Below are 22,155 nucleotides of genomic sequence, written 5' to 3'. Positions count from 1 at the left end.
GGCAGATGGTGGAAGAGGCTGGAAAAGGCTCTCACAGACCCATCTTCTAATTCTGGACATCCCCCCCCCCCCCCCGCAGGGCTCTCGGAGATTATGCCATGCTGTTTAAGCCACTGAGTTTGTGATGTTATTGCAATTGCCTCAAAAGACTGAGTGTGGTCTGAACATCTATGTGCAGGGCCAAATGGCGCCCTCATCTGGTTGTCAGCAAGTCTGCACCCCCTCCCCACTGTACCTCCTCTCTGGTCTCTCAAATCTCCTTCCACGCTCCCCACGACCCAGACCTCACCTGTGCTGAGTCCCCTACCTAGACCTCACATGTATATGGAACTGAGTCTTGGTGAACTCCCTGCCTGGGAGTCCCTACACCTCCCTTCCCATCCAGAGGCTTATCCATACAGCCTTTACTCTATTCCCCTAACACCTCACTTCTACCCCACCCCTATGGCACCCCACCTCCAACCTCAAGCACACTGCAGCCTGAGCAGGCTTGCCAACATGCAGGATGCTCAGTCAGGTCCCCAGAGACCTTTTATGGCTGTCCCCTGCATACAGGACATTGTCTAGATCCTAGGTGAGCTGTAGCCATCACCTGCTCCCCCCCCCCTGCAAGCACCTGGGCATCAGCTCTGCCTCACCCGCACCCCAACCCCATCCCCACCCCCACTTCACCCTGCATGGCTCCCTGCAGCCTGGAAAACTCCGACCTGAACTCAAGGGAAGGTAACCCGATGACATCTAGTCAGGAGGGATTGGCTTCCCTGTCTAGGGGGAGGGCTGGCTGTGGGCCAGTCACTCGGCCACGTGGAGAAGCCAGTTGGTGCCTGTGCCTCATCCTCTCTCTCCAGGCCTGCCTTGGCAGCAGCAGGGCAAAGCAGCTCCCGTGGTGTGGAGTCACTTCTGCCCATCAGGGAGGACACCCAAGCCTGACAGCAGCGGGCAGAAGCTTGGCACCCGCTGCTTCTGGAGAGGAGGTGGCAGCCAAGGTCACTGGCACAGGACTGTCTGACTTCTTTCAGCCCTGGGGCAGTGTGTACAGCTTGGCTTGAGGGCACAGCAACCCAGAAGGAAGCAGGTCCCCAGGGCGGGAACCACCTGCCTCGTTTCCATTCTGAGGTATAGCCAGGGGTACCCCAGGGAAGCAGCCTAGTGGGGAAGACTGACACCGCTTCAGCCTCTGCATCTCAGAAGCCACGGCCAATGGGAGGGGCCTGTTTTATTTGGTCCATACTGTGCTTTTTTTTTCCCCCGAAATTTGAAGCCACATTTTAAAATGCCTAAGAATTCTCATAAAAAATGATCATCTGAATTCTCTTGGTGCTAATACATTCAACTGCTCCAGATCCATGAGGCTACCTATGAGACAGAGCAAGGTCAAGAGAAGTAAGGGGGAACCCCTGCTTCAAATAGGGTCTCTGGTTCCACCCTATGCCAGAGGCAAGGCGGGTACCATATGCCACACACTGCTACATCCATACTGCTGCTTTCATCTTTACAGAGATGTCTTGTTGTCTGTGTTTATAGTAGAAGGAGAGAAAGGAGATTGGGGGGTGTAGCTCAGGGGTAGGATGCTTGCATATCATGTATGAGGACCTGAGTTTAATCCACAGCACTGGGAGAGAATGGGGGAAAGGGATGAGAGCCAGGCCAAGGGTGGATGCTGTTTGCTGCTGTCTCATTGAAGGCCTCTGAATGTGTAGCTCTGGTCTTGATAGTGGGACACTGTGCAGACAGCTCTGTGTGTATGAAAGGGAGGTGGGGATATCGAGACTATGACACAGGGATCTTCACAGAATCCCAAGTGGAGACACAGCCTTCGGTGCCAACAGCAAGGCCAGCTGTTCTGTGTAAGTGGCCTCATCTGTCTGGCCTTCCCAGGTGCTGGGTGACATCTGCCTGAGGCAGGACCAGGTTGCTGCTGTGCATGGGTGCTCCACTGGAGTGCTGTCGTATACTGCTTCTCCGGCTCAGATTTCACTTTCTGCATGTAGCTGAAAGGGAGTTACTGAAGAGATGGAGTCCTGACTCCTGTGACCTGTCGCTGACACTTTCCAAGACAGAACAGTGCTTGGCAGATGTGATTAGATCAAGGACGTTGACGTAGGGGAGGTATACCTGGGTCACCCAGAGAAACTCAAATGGAATCAACCTTCCAAGAGGGAGAGGAGACGTAGGGAGAGTAGACATGTACACAGATAGAGAAGTGAATTCTGGCGACCTCTGAAGTGATGTGCCCTCAAGCCAAGGGCCTGAAGGGTCAACCAACACATTCTCTCCTACTATCTCCAGAGGCAGTGTGACCCAGCCCACATCTCCATTTCAGCTCAGTGACAGTGACCTCTGGTCTCCAAAAGTATGACATAATGTGTGTGTCTATCCAGCTAGGGCTCCACAGCTGTCTTAGGCTTAAGGGTGAGTTATGTGCCAAGATCACCCAGTTCCAAGCGCAGAGTGGGTCTTCTGGCCCAGTCAGGGCTTCAGCTGTTGTCCCCACTAGTGCTGCCTCCATAGTCAAAAACTTCAAAGACAACAGGTAGAAGCTGGGACAAGGTTCAAGGATGGACCCAGAACTCGAGTTTTTGTGACAGATAAGTTTTGCCTTCTCTGGGGTCTTGATTTTCATTGTCCTATCAATACTCATTAGGATGTCTTGAACCCATATGATGAGGTTGCCTTGGGGTAGACTCATAGCAGCCTGAGTTCTCACTGGGAGAGTATGGGCTTATAGCTCAGGACTGAGGCCTAGGGTTTAATTTTGGACAGTTTAATCTCTTCCAATGACCAGACCGCTATCTACTCCACCCTCTAGTCCAGCTTCACTGTAGCCTGGGCAGTTGGCCTTCTCCAGCCTGCATCAATCAGGTTCTCACCAGATCCCCTGCTTTGGTTTCATGCATCACTCTTTGGCTTCCTGCCTGAAGATGTAATCTCTTACTTCAGCATTCAATCCTGCCTCAGCCCACCAAGGATTCTCCAGAGACCTAACCAATAGGATCACCTGTCTTGACTTTCAGCCTCCAAAAGTGCCAGGTAAGTAAAACCCTTTTTTCTTTATAAAGTTACCCTGGCTCATGTATTTTATTATAATAACCAAAACATAATCTGGACTAATTAAGTCCCCTCGTGTCTGAGTCTACTGTGTGTCACTACAACAAAACACATGAGGTAGGAACTGAAGACTAGTTGGTCCCTGACATTCGCTGGCATTGTGTTAGCATCTTCATGCAAATCCCCTTGGATGGATTACAACAGTGGAGAGGCAGAAAGGCTGTGTGAAAGAGATGAAGCATGTGTGGTGAGCTCAGTTTATAAAAATCTGCACTGACAAGAATGAATTCAGTCCTGTGAGCCCCAACCAACGCCATGAGTCCCCCGATGAGAGCAAAGAGACTCCACAAGCTAGCCCCGCCTCCTAACAGGGGTGGGGGGAGTACCCAAGCTTCCAGCGGCTTTCAAGACACCACATAGCCTCTCCTATACATACACAAGCAAAGCCTTTGTAGTGAGCTCCTAGGTCCTGAGCCCATTAAGCTGTGCTGACTTGCTATACCCAGCCATGGGACACAGATTTTATAAGTCCCGCAACTGCCGCTCTGTGCTTTGTCAGGGCTCAAGCCGATGGAAAGCTGAACTGCCTGAGGTCACTCCGGGCCTTTGGCCCAGCTCTGGCCTAAACTGTCTGGACCCCCTCCAGTCAGTGAGTCGACCTTAGCCATTGGCCATTTGGGAACCATCAGACACATTCAGGGGAGACAGGGTCTCGTCATGCTGACACTGGATAGGAAGTCACAGAAGGGAGGCTTAGCCCACAGAGTATAGTTCTGTGATCTGAGGCTACGACCCAAGGCTCCCACCTACACTCACACAAAGCTTGCAGCCTTGCCTTCAGCCTTGGACAGAGGCTCTTCTCCTCCTCTGATGACTGATGGCCAAGCCCCACCCACCCCACCTTCCAGCCCAGCTTCATCCTGACCTGGGTAGTTGGCCGTATCCAGCACCATCTGGGGTCAGTAGTTTCTGGGCTGATTCTGAGTTTGAAATTCCTCTCCTGTGTTCTCAGTTCCAAGTTCTCATTAGGGATGTGTGTATAGGATCGGGAGGCAGAGGGATGACTCAATAGAAGATGCCAAAATGCTAAGCACAGTCCAAAAATCAAAACCAAGCCAGCTAGACCATTGGGGGAAGGGCTCTAGGGCAGGCAGATAAGCCTAATATGGAATCTGGGATTGGAGACACAGCCAAGGGCACCCAGCCAGCTCCACAGTGCCAGCTCCAACTCACCCTGCCTGAGCCCAGGAGTAGGGAGAATAAGGCCAGAACCATCCAGACTCTTCCAGTAGAGGCCAGCCTTACTGGAAGTGATATCAAGGCCAAAGTGGCCGGCCTTGAGCTCTCTGAGAGACAGACTTTTCTAACCCCTGTCAGTTGTTATAAGGAAACAAAAGCCAACTTTGTCCAAAAGCAGTTAGCTGGCAAGAGAACAAGACAGGGAGCAGGCCTTCCTCCAGGTCTGGGGTAATTCTTGTGAGCATTTTCTCTCCAGGCCCCCAGGGTTACTCTCATACAGACATCAAAAGGGTGAGAGTAAGACGAAGGCTTGGGGAATGCGGAGCAGGTAGCCCCCAGAAGCTGGGCTTGACAGCTAAGGTAGATGGCTATTCATTACCAGGGAAGAAGGGACAGCTAGAAATATTGATTATCTCCCGGGAACACCGGTGTCCCAGTGAACAATTCGTTTACCGAGCTACCTGACACGGTGCCTTAAAATTAGAATGGTGCCCTGCCAGGCTGTGCCCAATTGATCTGTCAAACCAGAGTGTGAGAGGGAAATAAAATAAATGAGCTAAGGCTGCCACAGAGTAGGGGGACGATTTCAATAAATCATAGCACAGGGAGGGCCTCGTCAGTCAGGGGCATCCAGGCTACTGACAAAAGGCCTGCAAATGGGCCTGACCCAACATTCCTCAGCCTGGGGTCCAGGTCCAAGACTGAGAGCTAAGCATGCAGCTGCCCAGCTGCCTGGCAAAAGCGAGAAGGTGTCATCCACATACTGCGACCCTGGGACCTACAAGAGCACTTCAGGTCCTAACCCGGGCCTCTGTACAACCAAGAGACCTCTGGAGAGGCTCAGGTTGGCTGGATAAGACCTGTGGGGCCAGGTGGGCAGTCAGTCACTCAGGCCACTAAGAAGCTCCCCCCATATTCCAGGACCCAAAACACCCTGGGACTCTAAGTTGAAAGAGATAAGACTCCATGAATGCGTGTGGAAGACATTGAAGGTGTGGGAGCTACTCTAGGGTCTTTTCAAGGTGTGTCCTGAGGTAAAGGATGTACAGAAAGACTGCTTGGGGCCTTTTCTATTGAGTGGCCAGGAGCATTCTGGGATAGAAGCAGGCACCATCACATCACAGAAACTGTAGCAGTACAGGAGCAGAGACAGGGGCTGTCTGGAGGTCACACGATGCTGTCTGTGTTGACCCAGCTCTCTCCTGTTCCCCAATATTCACAGAAGGCACATCACTAGACAGCCTTTTCTTCTCTCTGTGAGCACCCTAGACCTGCAAGCACTAGTGGAGGCCTCTGCCTCAACACCCTAGCACCCCCATATGCTATGCATCCAACCAGGCAGGCAGCCGACTCCTTCCTAAGCCTCTAAGGCTGGAGCTCAGCTTCAGCCTCCAGCCAGACCTGAACATGGGGACTGAGTTTCCCCAGATGTTTCCCTGGGAAGCAGGACCAGACAGTCAGGAGACATCCACTGTTCCCCACCTAGCCTACCCTCGGCAGAAGCCTTACCTGTGTCCAGAGCCTGTGGTTCGCTCACAGGAGGGGGCTTGGGAGTGGGCGGTCGGCGATATACCACATGCACTCGGCCTTGTTCAGCCTCCTGATCCGTCTGCCCCTTCTCCAGAGGTTCGATAAAGAACTCCTCCTCCTCCATCCGGATCAGACCAGCCTGCAGAGGCAAAGTGTAGAAGTTCAGACTTCCCGTGTACAGATAGAGGAGGAAGAGCAGCAAGGAGGGTCCCTCTGGGGATGATTGCCCTCTGGGACATCTTAACGGCTGGAGGACACAGGCAGCGGAATTCTCTTCTGCTCAGACTCCACTTGGAGGCCTGAGCGGTAGAAAGGTGCTGAGCCGCATTTGGGGAGAGAGGCTCTGCTCTCCATCATCCCTACCCCACATCTCCATATTCCTCCCAGAAAAGTCTTTCCAAACCCAAAATGTCAAGAACAGCCTGAAGGAGTTCAAGTATGGCTGCAGTGAGGACCTCGGGGGACACAAAGATGCATTAAGTGCAGGCTACCTCTAGGAACACAGGGTTGCTCCAAAACACAAGTCAAAACTGTCAGCCAAGAACTGAATTCACCCCCACACATGTTTAGTTCAGTCCAAACAATATTTTCTTGAGAGAGAGGGCTGGGGGCTTTCAGACTGACTATGTAGCCTAGGTTGACCTTGAACTTCTAACCCACTGCCTCTACTTCTTAAGTGCTGAAATTAGAGATGAAGATTACCATGCCCTATTCTGGGGAGTAAACCCCAAGTCTTTACACACTCTGGGCAAACTTTCTTCCAACTGAGCCACAGCACGGATGTGTGGGGCAGAGAACAATCTCCAATGGGTCCCTTTGTTGTCTTTCCACTGCGAGTGTCAGGCTAGCTGGCCTATGAACTTTTGGGGATTCTCCTGTCTTCCCCTCCCACCTTCGTATAGGACACTATGATTATAGACGCTCACACTACCACACCCACCTGTTTGTGCATTCTGGAGATTTGAAGTCAAGCTCTCCTGCTTTGCACAGGAAATGTTTTTAACTCAGTGAGCCACCACTAAATCTTCAAATAATACTTTTTAGTGCTGTAAATCCAACCACTAAAATAACAAGATTTCACCTTCTAAAATGAAATTGCAGAAACTGGAAAGGTGGCTCAGTGGTTAAGGGTGCCCCTGCTCTTTCAGAGTCCCAAGTTCAGTTCCCAGCACTCATGTCAGACTTCTTACATCATCCAGGAACTGCAGCCCCAGGGGAGCCATGACTTCTTCTGGTCTCCATGGAAACCCCATTTGAATGGTCACACCCACCACAAACACCTGTTTACACATAACTAAAAATACACCTCAACACAAAACAAACAGGGATTCTCTCTGTGGCCCTGGCTGTCCTGGAACTAACTCTCTCTCTCTCTCTCTCTCTCTCTCTCTCTCTCTCTCTCTCTCTCTCTCTCTCTGTGTGTGTGTGTGTGTGTGTGTGTGTGTGTGTGTGTGTGTGTGTATGTGTGTATGTGTGTGTGTGTAGACCTGGGATTAAAAGTGTGAGCCACCAGTGCCCAGCTAAAGAAATGACTCGCAACCAAAAATATAAAATGTAGATCTTACATTGTCTAGCCGGGGCATGTAATTCCTCCACACCACACAATGCCGACCCACAGATTTGCACAGCTTCCACTGTATTCAGATGTAAGAATCAGGGGAGTCCACACCAATGACAGAGCTTCAGGTTCTCCCAGACAATCAACGGTTCTATTGCTTGAACTTAGCTGGTATTGGCTGGGGTTCCCTGTCCAGCCCTTGGCATCACCCATCCAGATGTTTAGAAACTACTCATTCCCCCGTCCCCAAATAACCCAAATGGCATCTGTCACATCATCCTCCTAGCCAAAAAGGACAGAGTAGCTGTATAGGCCATCCTCCTTCTCCCTGACCTCTGGGTACTCTATGGAGTCTATGCTGTTGCCAGATGAGAGTTTTGTAGACAGAAGTGCAGTTGACACTCTGGTGGGGCCTGCTAAGCATTTGCCATCAGTGTGAGTCTAGTGTAGGATGCAGCCATACATCTGCTGCCTTTACCTTAGGAGAGTCTAGGTATCAGAGGGCAATGCTCACTGGGGAAGAACAGTTCAATCACAGGCAAGAGTCAGCTATGCAGAGGATAGTATCAAGCCCAGACTCAAAAAACAAGGATACTGTCTAGCCAAAGCCTGTCTCAACCCTTCCTATTAGCCAGAAGGTTTGGAAAGGAGAGCCATATGTAGGTGAGGGAAACGGCACATAGAAAGGCCAAGAGAGGAGGACACTATGGATGGAACAAGCTCACTGGAGAGCTGAGAGCAAGTGCAGGACTGGGAGTCTGGGATCTAGGCCTGAATGAGGCATATAGATTCCTGGAAAACGAGGAAGTCAAATTTGGTACGAGACTTAGGAACAGATCTAATGCTACTAGGAGAGAGATGTCAGGGTCAGAAGTACTTCCAGGTCTGGAGTTGATTCAAAAGTCCTCCTACTCCATCAATCCAGGTCCTAATCACAAAGTAGCATCTATGAAGAAAAGGGAGGGGACTCTGCAGATGGAACTAAGCTGAGGCTCTATTGCTCTGGAGATTGCCCTGATGATCAGTGCAGCCCCACATCAAGCCTACCTTCAGGTAAGACGAGGCAGAGGAAGACGGACATAGAAGAGGAGATGGAGGTGTGACCCTGGAGAAAGGTCAACATGTTGCAGGTACAAGGAGTGTCAGCAGGCACACAGAGCTGGCAGAGGGCAATGCTCAGCCCTGCAGATGCCTGGAGCTTAAGCAGGCCATGCTAACTATAGACTTCAGCCACCCGAACCAAGAGAGAATGACTTCTGATCTTTGCAAGTCATTTGTTAGAGCAGCAGCATTAAGAAATACTAGGGCCAAGTGGGTGGCCTGGCAAAGAGGAGTCATTCTGAATGACATAGAAAGAGGAAAAGCAGAGGACCCTCAAGGATCCCCCATGTACGTGGCAGGGAGGGAAGTCAGGAGGCCATGGAAGTGGAATGAAGTCAATGGACTGGGGCGGGGCAGGGGGGGAGGGTTTGCTGGGAATTGTTCAGGCCCCCACACGTATGACTCATCCCTGGGTCCCAGGGCACTACAAGCCCTGATGAGGGGGATGGAGAAAATGCTTCCAGGCTGAGTGAACAGTTGACCTCCAAGCATCAGGACATTTCCTCTGAGAGATGCATGATGTTAAGGACAGGGGGGAGTCCCCATCCACTGGTGCGTGCTGAGAATGTTTATGACAGCAAGAGTTCCTTCTATGGATGGTTCCCATGTATGTGGTTTTAGAGGAGACAGGCATCTGAAACCCATCTTTATTAATAGAAGCCTTTTAGTGAACATGGGAATCAACCCTGTAGGGTTAACAGAGGGCAAGCTAACCTGGGAGTCTGGCTCACTGGGTTCCCAGTGCCCTTTTCCTAGATGAGTAACTTCAAATAGGATGCCAAAGCTCTCTAGGTCTCTAGTTCCTCAACTATAAGTGGGGTGGCTCTGTCATTCCTCCCCTACCACAATTATTATGGAAGCGTATGAGGCCTGGGATATCCTCAGAACCAGGGCACACATTGTTGATGAGTCTCTAGTCAAGCATTTCATCTGTTGTTGCTTAATTTCCAATGAGGAGACTAAGGCTCAGAGGATGAAGAAATCTTCCAAGGACACAGAGTCTGGGAATCAGAGCTCAGGCCTCCTGGGAGGGTTTTCTCATAGGTGAAATCCTAGGAAAGGTGAGTCCTATTGAAGTAATGAGAGAGGAGCACTAGGGCATCATATCCGCACAGAGTAGCCCTCACTTCTGGAAAGATCCTTGTGTCCCGGGCTGGAAGACAAATGCAGTGCAGACCCGGGACCCTAAGGACCATGCCTCACCTGCTGAGGCGTAGCCATGTTTGGCTGATGGATACAAAAGACAGGTTGGAGTCTTCCTTCATATCATAGGTCAACAAGACTCTTAGCAGATGGTCAAAAGGACGAATGAGGCAATGTCCACTTGACAGCATGATTAGGAGGACAGAACCCAACAGTTACCTACATGAAGGGTACTAGAATCCTGGGTGACCTGGTTCTGGGCATGTCCCTGGGTTCATATGCTCCTTCAGCAATTATGTTAGGGAAATGACAGCTGATTATCACTTAACAACCAAGGAACTGGAGACCAGGGAACACTGCCATCTGGTCTAAGGTCAGACAGCCAGACAGAAAGGGAGCTGAGGACCCAGAAATAAATCTAAGGTAAGTGTGAAATATGAAGTCAATTTGCTCAGGTTTTATTATGGGACCAGAGACCTCAGCTTGACAGCGCTCTTGGATAGAGGTATTCAACATGTTCCTTAACAACTAGGTCCTACAAACCATCTCTCTTGGTTGCTGTGAAATGCACACACATATCATATTGATGAACCTGTGTGGCACTTTCCCACCCCTCCCAAAACTAGTGGCTGACTAGTGGGGAGCTATCACCTGGGCATCATGACCATTCGCAAGGATAAGTGGCTACTCATTTCCAAAGTCAATGAATGACTATCTCTAAGAGCAATGTGTGAACACAATGGGAAAGTGTTTCCAAGACCAATGGGTGGCCATCCCAACACCAATGCAAGACCCCACCTGATGACAGAGAATAACCATCCCCAAGGCTAATGAATGACCTCCCAAGATCAATGGCTCATTATCATCCTGAAGACCAACAGATGACAATCTCTAGGGATAGATGACCACCCAAGACCAGAGGTTGATGGTGATAACTGATCTTGCCAACTTGATGAGATTTAGAATTACCATGGAAATGAATCTTTATGCTGGCCTGTGGGGGGTTAGCTTAGATTAAGTGAGACAAATGTGGGTACTACCATGTCTCACATTGGAGTCCTGGCCTGAGAGAAAAGAGAAAGAGCTAAGTGCACTCATTGCTCTCTGCTCCCTGCCTGAGGACACATGGTGATCAGTTGCCTCGAGCTCCTTCTGCCCATAGCTTCCTGCCATGACGGGTGGGCTGTACCCTTAAACTGTGAGCCAAAATAAAACTTTTCTTTAATTAAGTTGATCTTGCAAAATGTTTTGTTACAGCAAGGAGGCAAGTAACTAATATGTTGACCACAGAAGGCCTGCTACCTCCAAGATGAAGGGTCAAACTAACGTGTGACCAGCCTGAGACTACTCACTGACCAGCCTGAGGTCATCAACCGACCATCCTGCGCTGACCTGAATAACGTCACACAAGGGGCTCACCCCAAAGAGAGCGGTGTTCATTAACAGAACGTCAGGGGAGCGACAGTTTAGTATGCAGCCCAGAGGCGGCTGTCTGAAATCTGGCAGAAGAAAATTGACAAGGGAGCAAGGCCCATACTATAAGCTAATGTGTGTGTGTGTGTGTGTGTGTGTGTGTGTGTGTGTGTGTGTGTCCCACCTGGACTTTGATTTCCTGCTGCCAGCGGCAAGTGTATCTGTTTTTACATGTAATTTTTATTAATAAAAATCCATTCCCTCTCCCAACTCAATAAATATTAAAAAGATCTCTCAAGCACGCCAACCTGGGAGCACTCTCTTGGGAGTCTGCTATGTCCTACTCCATGTCTGTCCAGCCTGGGTCTTGCAGAAGGCCTGGTACCCTGGTCCCAACTCTCATTCAGCAAGGCCATGATTGTTGATCAAATCCAACCAGGCTTTCTACTCTGGGGCAAGAGGAAGCTTCCAGAGAGGACTCGGTCCCATGCCTCAGTGACATGGCAAGTTCCCTAAGCCCAGTCATACTTGGAACTCCAAGCCAAGTTGCCAGTGTTCAGATCTCAGCAAGTTACACAATAAGGCCTGACCTCCTTTCCTCTGTGTCCAGCTCCTTCGCTATTTGATGGATGTTGAAGCAGTCACTGGAGATGGAAATTCAAAGATAAAACTGTATCACAATCCAAAGACTATGTTCTGCTACTTTGAACTTTAAAGCGTTTAAAATTCTGACATGTTCAAAGCTGGGGTATCATAGGAAACACAGGCGGGCATCTTACTCGCATTGGTAAAGCTGGCAGCTTGCCCTTAGCATCTCCCCGAATGGGAGCCAGAGGCTGCAAGTACCTCCTATGCATGCGTAAATGCAGCTGGGTCTGTGGCTTAAACTTCTCATTTTTGCAGCTTCCAGCACAAAGGCTGTCCATGTGTTCATCTGAGTTGTCCTGCTGACAATCAAGAGAGAACAACTGGGATACAGCATAGTAGATAGGAGTGCTCGCTCTGCAAGCATGACGTCCTGAGTTCAAATCCTGTAATTCCAGGATTGAGGAGGAGGGTGACAGGTGCTCCTGACAGTTCACTTGATGTCATCCTAGTCATGCCTCCACATATATGCACACACCTGTGCACCGGGTATGTTGGCACACTCGCCCACTGTGCCTGCCACTCCCCCACACTCCCACAGATTCAGAGGGAGCAGCACACAGATCAGACCTGCCACTCCCAGGGCACCTCCTGACAAAGCCTGCTCAGTCAGACGTGGTTTGCTCTCTCTGAGTCTGGGGTAAGAGCAACCCTGGGGGTTTTATGGGAAAGGGGCTTCCTTGACCAGTCACAAAATTGTGACCAAATTACCTTAGAGAGCAACTTCAAGGGGAAAAAAGACCTAGCTTAGCTCGCAGTTCTGGATGGTTTAGTGCATACTGCTTGTCCCTATGCACTTACGCAGAACCTCTTGTTGGCAGGAGTATGATGCAGGGGGCATCCTCAACTAGAGGGGGACAGGACACAAAGAGTAAGGAAGGGGTTGAGGACCAAGTAAATCCTCCAGAGGTACACTTCCAGGGAGTCCCCAATTAAAATTTCTAGAACCTTCCAAAATAACCCCACTGGCTGAGGTCCAGCACTTAACACTTGAGCTCCTGAGAAATGTTTCCTGTTCAAATCATAACAGGGCTGCAGACGATTTGAGCCACTCTCTTGAAACCACAGAAGACTCTGTCTAGCTCTGCCTCATAGGCAACGTTTTTGCACATCGATCTCCCCTTTTATAAATAGGTGACAGCTGTGGGGAGAAGGGGTGGGACAGCACTATGTGGAAGTGACAGAGGGGTGGGCAAACTCAATCCATGGGGTCAGAAGACACTCAACTCCCCTTATCCCCTCCCATATACCTTTAGCAGTTCCTGTTTTGTGCCTTCTAGAGCAACCCTTTCTGGAAAGATCTATCTGTAGAGCATCCTTGTACTTGGGCCCATGCTTGCCCAGTTATTTTAGCATTTAAAATTAAAAAAAAAAAAAGTACCTGTTAGTTTGTCATTGGTTGGTTTGTTTGGGAGATGTGCATGTGCCACAATACACGTGCACAGGTCAGAGGACAACTTTGTGGAGTCCGTTCGAGGGATTCAACTCAGGGCATCAGGCTCTTGCAGCAAGCACCTTTACTGGCCGAGCCCTCTCGATGGCCCACCTTGAGCATTTAGAGTAAACGGGGGCATGCAATCATCGTCAAGTGCCAGCCACTCTCCTTGCGGTGGAGCAATTCCTGCTCATGTCTCTGTCTTCGCAGGAAGTGAGGAGCTATGGCTGGACCTGAACTTCCCAGGGTTGACTGGAATGGAGAGACTCAGACAAGGCTGTCTGAGCTCCACAGAGCCCTGAAGACAGTTGGACATTGTTCCCTCTCTGGACCTAACTCACATCCTCTGGACTTCTACTCTTCTATTGACCTAAACTGGCCCAGTCAGTTTCTGGGGCTCAGATAAAGAAGCTGCAAAAGTCATATGCCCCCAGCACTTCATCTGTGACCAACTGAATGCACCCTGCTTTGAAGGCCCATGTGGAGAGAGCAGCAGGCAGAGAGGACGAGACACAGAGCCAGGCGACCAGTTTCAAACACCTGTCATGGAGCATGACTTCCATCTCTTCTGCAAAGTGAGGGGTCAGGCCAGGGACCTCTGAAATAGGTGCCTTTATCACTCTGTAAGGCCAACAGGTCCAAACCCAGCTCCAGGGGGACGTGGAGGGAGTGCACAGGAAACCACCAAACTGAAATCCAGAAACATTCCCAATGTTCCTGCTGCCTGCAAGATGAAGGCTAAGTTCATCTCCAGGGGTACAAGGCCTCCCAACACAGCTGCCACTCCCTCTGCCCCTGAGAAGAACTCCGCACATCCTTTCACCTCTACAGTTGGCCCTTTTTTGTACCTCAATGCTAGTGTCACTACCCCCCATTCCCAAGGCACTTGATATCACTGAAGGGACCTCTGTGAGCCAGGCACGGTGACAGAAATTCAAACGCCACTGGAATCCTACGAGCAGGCAGAATGCCTCATTTATAGAGGCTTCACAGGCTCCAAGAAGTTAAGCCACAAATACAAACTTCCCCGCAAGGATTAGGCAAGCTGAGACACAAGCCTGCTCCTCCCACCCTGAGGAGAACCAGTATGGATAGGCAAGGGGTCATCGAAGTGCAGCCTTTCCCCAGCATCACATGAGCTCTTTCTTAGACAATTTTATTAAATCCCAGCCAGATACCTTTATCTGTTAAGACCTCAAGTCTGAACTGTGATTGCCATTGAGAGTGAGGGAGGGAGGGAAGGAGAGAGAGAGAGAGAGAGAGAGAGAGAGAGAGAGAGAGAGAGAGAGAGAGAGAGAGAGAGAGAGAGGCGGAAGTGATTCAGTAGGTAAAAGTGCTTGCTATACCAGCTCGAGGACCTGAGTTCTAATCCTGAGAACTTACATAAAAAGCCAGGGATATAGCAAAGAGCAGGACACCCAAAGTCTTCCTCTGGCTTCTGTGTACACTCACACACACACACACACACACACACACACACACATGCACACACACATGCACACACACTAGCACACAAAAACACATGCACACACACAGTACATATCTGAGACGTGTTAACTTTTCATCCACATTAAATGAGACTCCCCTGACTTAAATGGAAAGCTTAAAGCACAAGTGTAAAGGGAATAACTCCACGTAGGTTTCGATACTGTTTAAATCATGACAGCTTTATGGAACTCCAATTCACAAACCACACAACTCATGCATTTAAACAGTATATTGAATGTGGACAAACAAACCGTTTCTGCTCTCAATGCCAGCACCTTACCCTCGCCTCAGAGGAGCCCACGTGTGTTGGCAGTCATTCCCCGCCTCCACTCCAACTTCTCTTACCCCATCAGCCTTTTGTTGCCTTGGCAACCATTAATCTACTTTCTGCATCTATGAATACTCCTATTTTGGATATTTTCTAAACATGAAGCTATATAATCTGAGTCTGTGGCTCCATTCACTCACTTTGTATGATGTCTTTAAGGTTGATTGTATTGTAGAATAATCAGTGTTTCATATCTTTTTAGAGCCAGACAATAATTCCTCCATATATATGTGCTACATTAATGTGTCCCTCCACTACATGATGGACATTCGAAAGCTAGGGTTTCAGGAAGGTGTTTTTTCTGCTCCAATCTGAGTGTGAAACCTTGTGCAAGTCAGAGCCTTGGGCGGTGAGACACATCAAGGGACTTGGGTGCTGTAAGATTTTCCCAAAGGCTACGCATCTCACCTTTGCTCCTCACTTCTGTTTTAAGAAACTCAAACATGATTGTGTGTGTGTGTGTGTGTGTGTGTGTCTGTCTGTCTGTCTGTCTGTCTGTCTGTCTGTACATGTACATGTACATGGCTGCAGATGTCCAAGGAGAAGGTGCTGGATCCCCTGGAGCCGGAGTGAGAGGTGGCTATGAGCCACCTGACCTGGGTGCTGGGAACTGGTCCAGTTCTCTGGAAGAGCAGGAAATGCTCTTCACCCCTGAGCCATCTCTCTAGTCTCTCAATGTCAATTCTCACCAAAAGGGAAAATCATAGGCTCGAGGGACAGGAACTGATCCCTACACTCTTGTCACTGTGGGAATTAGGATTAGAGACTGGAAGTCTAGATAAGAAAGCTACAGAACATAAAAAATTGTTCATCCTTAGTTAGTTTAATAAGTGAAAGGAGAGGTGCCCATCCCCCCAAAATGAAAACCCCACAAAAGACAAAGAAGGGATACAGGAGAGCAGAGAGAAATATACTGATTGCTTCCATCTTCCGAGGATGATTTTACAGCCAGCAGAAAGTTACTAATGTCAGTAAATATATGTTTATTTAAAAGCAAGGAAAAATAAGATTAGTATGGTGCTATAAGCCTGTAATCCTAGCATCTGGGAGTCAGAGGCAGAAGGATCATATAATCCAAGGCCATCCTCAGCTACAAAGAACTGAAGTCCAGCCGGAGCTACATGAGTCTATGTCTTTAAGTAAGTAAGTACATAAATAAATAAATAAATAAATAAATAAATAAATAAATACTAGATAGATAGATAGATAGGTAGGTAGATAAATAAATAAATATTATTTACAGTCACAAAAATCACCACTAGTATACTAATACAAACCCTCCAAATTACTGAAACCAGGCAGCATAGTAAAGACAAGAGACAGACAAAAACAAAAACCATTCATCAGAATGCATAAGTCACATGACCAAAAACAATACCCTCTATCATGATAAATATAAATGGTAAAATTGTTTTTAAAAATAAGGACCTTATGCCTCGCAGAAGAGTGTCACTAAATTTATAAATATGTGCTGAGCCACAGGGCTTTCTGGGGGTTACACGAGGCATAAATGTCTGTGACCCATGGGTGTTTGAGAAGGCAGCTCCCATCTGTGGAGAGTAAGATGGCATCCAGCTCTATACCTAATATCCACGTAGCTGACAACGGAGAGTGTGGCCTCTGGCTCGCTCTGTTTCAACTCAAGTGCTGGCCCCGTCCTTGGTTGACTGTGAAGCCTCTCAGCCTCAGTGGTGTTGGAGTGAAATGGGGTCAATTTACACAGCCAAGTGGAGGAGAGCAGAGAGGTCATGTCTGGAGTGCCCAGAACACCCTAACAGAACAGCCAGTTCACCAACATTATGGTAACTGTGATGTGGACCAGCTTGGACCCTGAAAAGGAGTAATGTTAAGGCTTGAGGTGAGATTCTTGATTTTTTTGTATTATATTTTTGTAATCTCTGCCCCCCCCCCGTGTGTGTGTGTGAGAGAGAGAGAGAGAGAGGGAGAGAGAGAGAGAGAGAGGATCTAACACGTATGCACGTGTGCATATCAGCCTGTGTGAATAGGTCTTGGCCCTTGCCTTCCACTTTGTTTATTCTCTTACAGTTCACCGCTGTGTGTGCCCATGAGCTGCTGGGCGTCCTGTTGTCTCCGACCTCACTGTGGGAGCTCTGAGACTGCAGGTGTGAACAAGCACGTCCAGCTTTATGTGCACCTTGAGGATCCACACTCAGGTCTTCGTGCTTTGGGGACAAATGCTTTACCCACAGAATAATCTCCCTGGCCCTGTGTTCTAGTTTTGAACTTTTTATAAAGGGCATAAATATCAAACAAATAACTTTTTTTGAAGGAGAAGAAAATAGAGGGGTGTTAATGGGCAAGGACAGAAAGAGAAAACAGAAAATGGGATAAGAGACACCAATTAGGGTATCTCCCAGCCAGCTCTCTCATCTCCACAGCTCAGAGCCAGGGACAGATACCTACAGGAAGGACAACCAGGCTGCCAGCCCCAGCCAGGACAGAGAAGTCAGCAGGTCAGGCTCAGACCCTGGGACCACAACAGGCCTGCTGATCTATCACAAGAGCTGACACTTATCCCTGCCAGATGTTTCTGCTGACATTTCCCAGGTCTCCATCAGCATGAGGACCACGTCGGGGAATGTCCCCAGTCGCAAATTAACATTCACATAAATAATGGAGCGCCCGCCACTAAAGAAGAAAAATGAGTCTCGCTGCGGGAACATTTGCCACACTATCAAGAAGTGCAAATTTTCTTTCTGAACTACCACATTTTACCAGCTGGGCCACAGAAGACCATGGCCTTGAGATGCAGGTTACAGGAACATGTGCAGGACAGGTCTACAGGCCCTTCTCTGGACTGACACCCAGCTGGGGCAGCCCATGATGGTTCGATTCAATCCAAAAATCTCTGTGCAACCATCACCTACTTCTCTGAAGGCCTGTACAAGCTTTTTTTTTTTTTTTTTTTTTTCCCTGACTATATCCTGGAGGCCAAAATGTATGACCCCACACTACATAATCTGGTCAGTGGGCTGGGTGGGCATGGGCCCTTGTCTAGATGTACCAACATATTCCCTACATGTACGCTATCTGTAGGACTCAGGAAGGTTTATAGCACGTTGTTTTTTTCTGTGAGTGCCCTCTATCAGGCTTGTATGTGATCTTTGTCTTCCCCCGTGTGTATGTGTGTGTGTCCTTATCTCTTCTTATCAGGACACTGGCCTCATTGATTAGCAGCCTCACATTTTAATCACCTCCTTACGGGTCCCCTTTCTAAGTGAGGCCACATTCTAAAGTGAGGTAGAGGGTTTGCAGCAGATGAAATTGGAGAGGAGGCAAGATTCAACCCACACAGTCACTTTGCACAGAAGCCACACACAACACATTGAATCACACAACACACAGAAGCCACACACACACATACACACAACATACAGAAACCACACACAAAACACAGAAGCTACACACAACACACAGAAGACACACACAACACACAGAAGACACACACAACACACAGAAGACACACACAACACACAGAATCCATGCTGATTGCTGGAGATAGCACCAGAATAAAGCTAAGCTTTGGCAGCAAGAAGGGGTCAAAAATCAGACATATAAAAAAGCTTTAAGCCTAATAAGATCTGAATATTCCCAGAGATGGTCACACAGAACTCGATCCCTTTGGAATGGGCATTCCCATCTGCAGAGCACAGAACAGTAGACAAAGTCCCGAACACTGTATAGCCAATGGGCAGGCAGCAAGTGCCAGGAGCATCCCAGGTCCACTCTCCATGACTACATGCCAGAACCCTGCTTCAGAATCCATGCCTGGGGCCTCCTCCACAACTGTAAGGAGATAGCTTTGTCTCTAGAGGTGTCTAGGGCTCCTGCTAAGACATTTCCTAAACATTCCTACACCCCAGAATTTTCTGAGTGATCTCAAGGCAAAGTCCACATAGCTGCTGGAAGGCATGGCTTATACCTTTAGAGACACAGCTTGTCCTACACAGGATCCTATCTCTAAATGGTGGAATCAGAGAAATCACTCATTGGTGTGTGTGGAAGAGCAGGTGGCCAGGCTCTGCTGCTTCCCATATAGGCTCCTCCAGGAGGGCCCAGTGGTCAGAAAGGATGTGTGCACACCGAAGGTCCATGAGCCTGGTTGGTGGACAAAGGCTGGCCCATGGGTGCGGAGCTTGAAGCATTGCCCCCGGCCCAAAATGTCCTTAATGTGGGAAAAGGTGATGAGTACTCCAGGGGATGCTGGCCCACAGAAGGGAGGAGAAACCATGCTGGCTAGGAGACATGTCCCACAGAGGCAAGAGCAAATACACAAACCCTGCAGGGAAAGTGCATACGGGGACACAGACTGCCATTCCACTGTGGGCTATGGGATCAGCTATTCATCTCCCTAAGCCTCAGTTTCTCCATAGACAGAATGAAGCCTTTCAGAGGGTAATTCTGAGATACAAAGGAGATATGCCTTCTGCATTCAGTGAGATAGGGTACCTAAGTTCTCAAAGTTTCTGAGGCTTGAATCCCTCTGTGGGTATCTCTCACACACATGCTGTAGAGCCTGGTACCCTGCCCAATTCCCTTCTGATCCACCCTTCCTGCTCTGGTCTTGGGGGCCTCCATGGTATCCGGGGCAGGCTGACCACCAACTGTCCTCTGCCCGCCTGCCCAGCTGCCATTCTTGGGCCGGGCAGCCCTGCCAGGACCTAAGGCTGTCTGCTGCCCCTTCTTGTCCAGATCTCCCAAAACGAAAACCAGGCCACACCATCTGACAGAAGAACTCGTCTGGTTTATTTATGGGAAGAGACGGGACTGTCAGGGCCAGGCTGTCTGGGCTGGAGCCAGGCTGCTCTGTGGGCCTTTAGAGGCTGTCCGTTGTGTGTCCTTGTCTGGTATGTGGTGATCTGGGAAGAATGTGAGAAAGCAGGACCTCCAAGCACTACAGAGTCCCCACTGGTGACACTGGGATGTTTCTTCATCCTAGAGGAAGAACAGCAATACACATGGACTGAAGCTCTCTTTGAATCATCTGGGCCTAGCTGGAGACACTGAGCTGAGTCTTGGCCACCTGACCAACAGCATCACATCCAGCATAAGGCAGGCTTGGGTACATCCTGTACTACTGGACAGTGTTGAAAGATGCAGGGAGGCTGCCCTTGGGAATAGATGTGGCATGGGATCCCGCCCCTCACAGAGGGCAGGCTGCCAGGCATCACACTGAGAGACAGAGGCAAGTCCCAGGATATGAAAGGTTGTACCAGGAGCAAGCCCTTGGTGGCTGCAATCCTACCACGGACACCCACGGCACAGCATGGCCCCCATGCAGAGGCCCAATTCTACAAAAGAGCTGAAAGTCCTCTTCAAGAAGAGCCCAAAGCCCCAGAGAGATACTTCCACCATAAAGCGCTTGTCCCACAAACACCTGTATCTGATCCCAGAACAAATATGAAGACCCCAGGTATGGAGTTTCATACTTATTAATCCGAGTGCCGGGCAGGTGGGAACAAGTGGATCCCTGGGGCTGGCTGGCCAACCAGCCCAGCCAGGCATCACACACACACACACACACACACACACACACACACACACACACCAGTAACAATATAGGCAAAGTGGTCAGAGGGTCCTCACCTGCCCCATAACTCCTCTCCTCTGCCTGTCTACCCTCCCATTGTACAGCATTTTCCTTGCTACATAAAACGACCATACCATAACCACCATGAAGCAGAGATAACTTTGGGCCCACAGTCATAGCAACCAAATAAGCAGACCAACACAGTAATAGCTACGAAAACAATGATAGCCAGTTATTATTAATAGTCACACTAATAATCATATGTATGACTACTAATATTCACTACAAGGTGAAAAGAGTCACCAAACACTCACCTGGAACTCCACCCACCACTCCCTCTAGGTGCCTGTGGTCTTGGGGAGAGGAGGGAGATAGAATATACAGGAAGTAGAAAGCTAATTAAAGACCATGATGCAGCCTCAGAGGGCCATCATCTATAATGGGGTGGGACTTTGTGGTGACACAAAGTCCCTAGCAGGAATCTCTCCCCCATGTTCCTGTAACTCATCCCAATAAATTAACTTCTTAGGCAAGCTAGGCTTGGGTGGAACTGGGACTTTGGACATTAACACCCTCTCCGGACTGAGCAGGCATTTGTTTGTGTTCTCCAGAAAAATTAATACAATGCCTGCATGTGGCCCCCACTCTGCCTCCCCCCAGTCTCAAGAGAGCTCATGACTATGATATTGTCCCCAAATCCAGAGCAAGCAGCATTATAAGCAAGCTGTTCCCGATGACCAGCGGGTGCTTCTTTCATGACCATGGGTGGGATTGGGCCACCAGGAGGTGCTGACACAGGCTTTTGGTGACTCCTACTTGCAATGGGTACAGAATGAGCTCAGGATGCTGGGCTACAGTTGCCCAAGCCTTGAATAGAGGCTACGCCTGTGTACCATGCATAAGAACACCAGCTCTCTTCCATCTTCGTTCCTGTTTCAGTGCTGTCTCCAGGCTCTGACATGTAGACACAGACTAATAGCAGCTAGCACATGTCCTTTGTACGTCCCCTGCCCTTGGCTCCAAGGTAGTCTCCCCTAGACTGGTTGCATTCATCTGCCAAGGGAGCTTCCAGAGGTATTGTAATACAATCCACCATCCTCTCTCCCTGTGTCCTCTTTGGCCCCAAGGGATAGTGGGCATCATCAACAGGCTGGGCTGCAGAAGGTTAGACCGCTAACACAATGTGTGTGTGTGGGTGGGGGTGTGTGTGTGTGAAGGGTGTACTCAGCCCTAGATGGGGATACATTCTAGGAGGACAGCGGTGGCATCCTACAGACTGCAAGAAAGAGCAGCAGGAAGGTGCATCATTCTCCCCTATGCTAGAAAGTTCCAAATAATGAACTTAACATAACCAGAAAAATGAAAGATGGCTCACTCTTTCCTGGATCCTCTGGATATGATATGATGGTAGCTATCACTACCAAAGTTCAGGAGTAATCTTTGAGGGAGCCACAAATACCAATACTCCAGGCACGGGCTCAATGAATGGACAACAGGGAAGGAAGGCTACGACCCACACCACGTACACAAAGTTAGGGACCGCAGTGGCAAACTCTATCTACTGCATGTCCATAAAACCAGGTTCCAGAGAGTCATCCCCAGGGGAGGATTAATAGCTTTGCTCTCCCCTCCCACCACTACCCCAGCTCTGAAAGATACAAGATTGTGAAATTAGC

The 22,155-nt window shown here is 49.2% G+C and overlaps 1 protein-coding gene across 2 annotated transcripts in view; it reads right to left on the bottom strand.

Moving 5' to 3' along the window:
- Adamts2 (a disintegrin-like and metallopeptidase (reprolysin type) with thrombospondin type 1 motif, 2) overlaps window positions 1–22,155 on the bottom strand; it is a 205,489-nt gene that overhangs the window by 133,627 nt on the left and 49,707 nt on the right. For both annotated transcript variants that reach the window (NM_175643.3, XM_011248901.1), the window contains one exon: window positions 5,797–5,956. In NM_175643.3, the coding sequence (NP_783574.1) occupies window positions 5,797–5,956 (160 nt within the window). The remainder of the gene's footprint in view (window positions 1–5,796; window positions 5,957–22,155) is intronic.

This window comes from Mus musculus, chromosome 11 (assembly GCF_000001635.26).
Source record: "Mus musculus strain C57BL/6J chromosome 11, GRCm38.p6 C57BL/6J".
Classification (NCBI taxonomy): Eukaryota; Metazoa; Chordata; class Mammalia; order Rodentia; family Muridae; genus Mus; species Mus musculus.
This window is presented reverse-complemented; position numbering and strand designations above follow the sequence as displayed.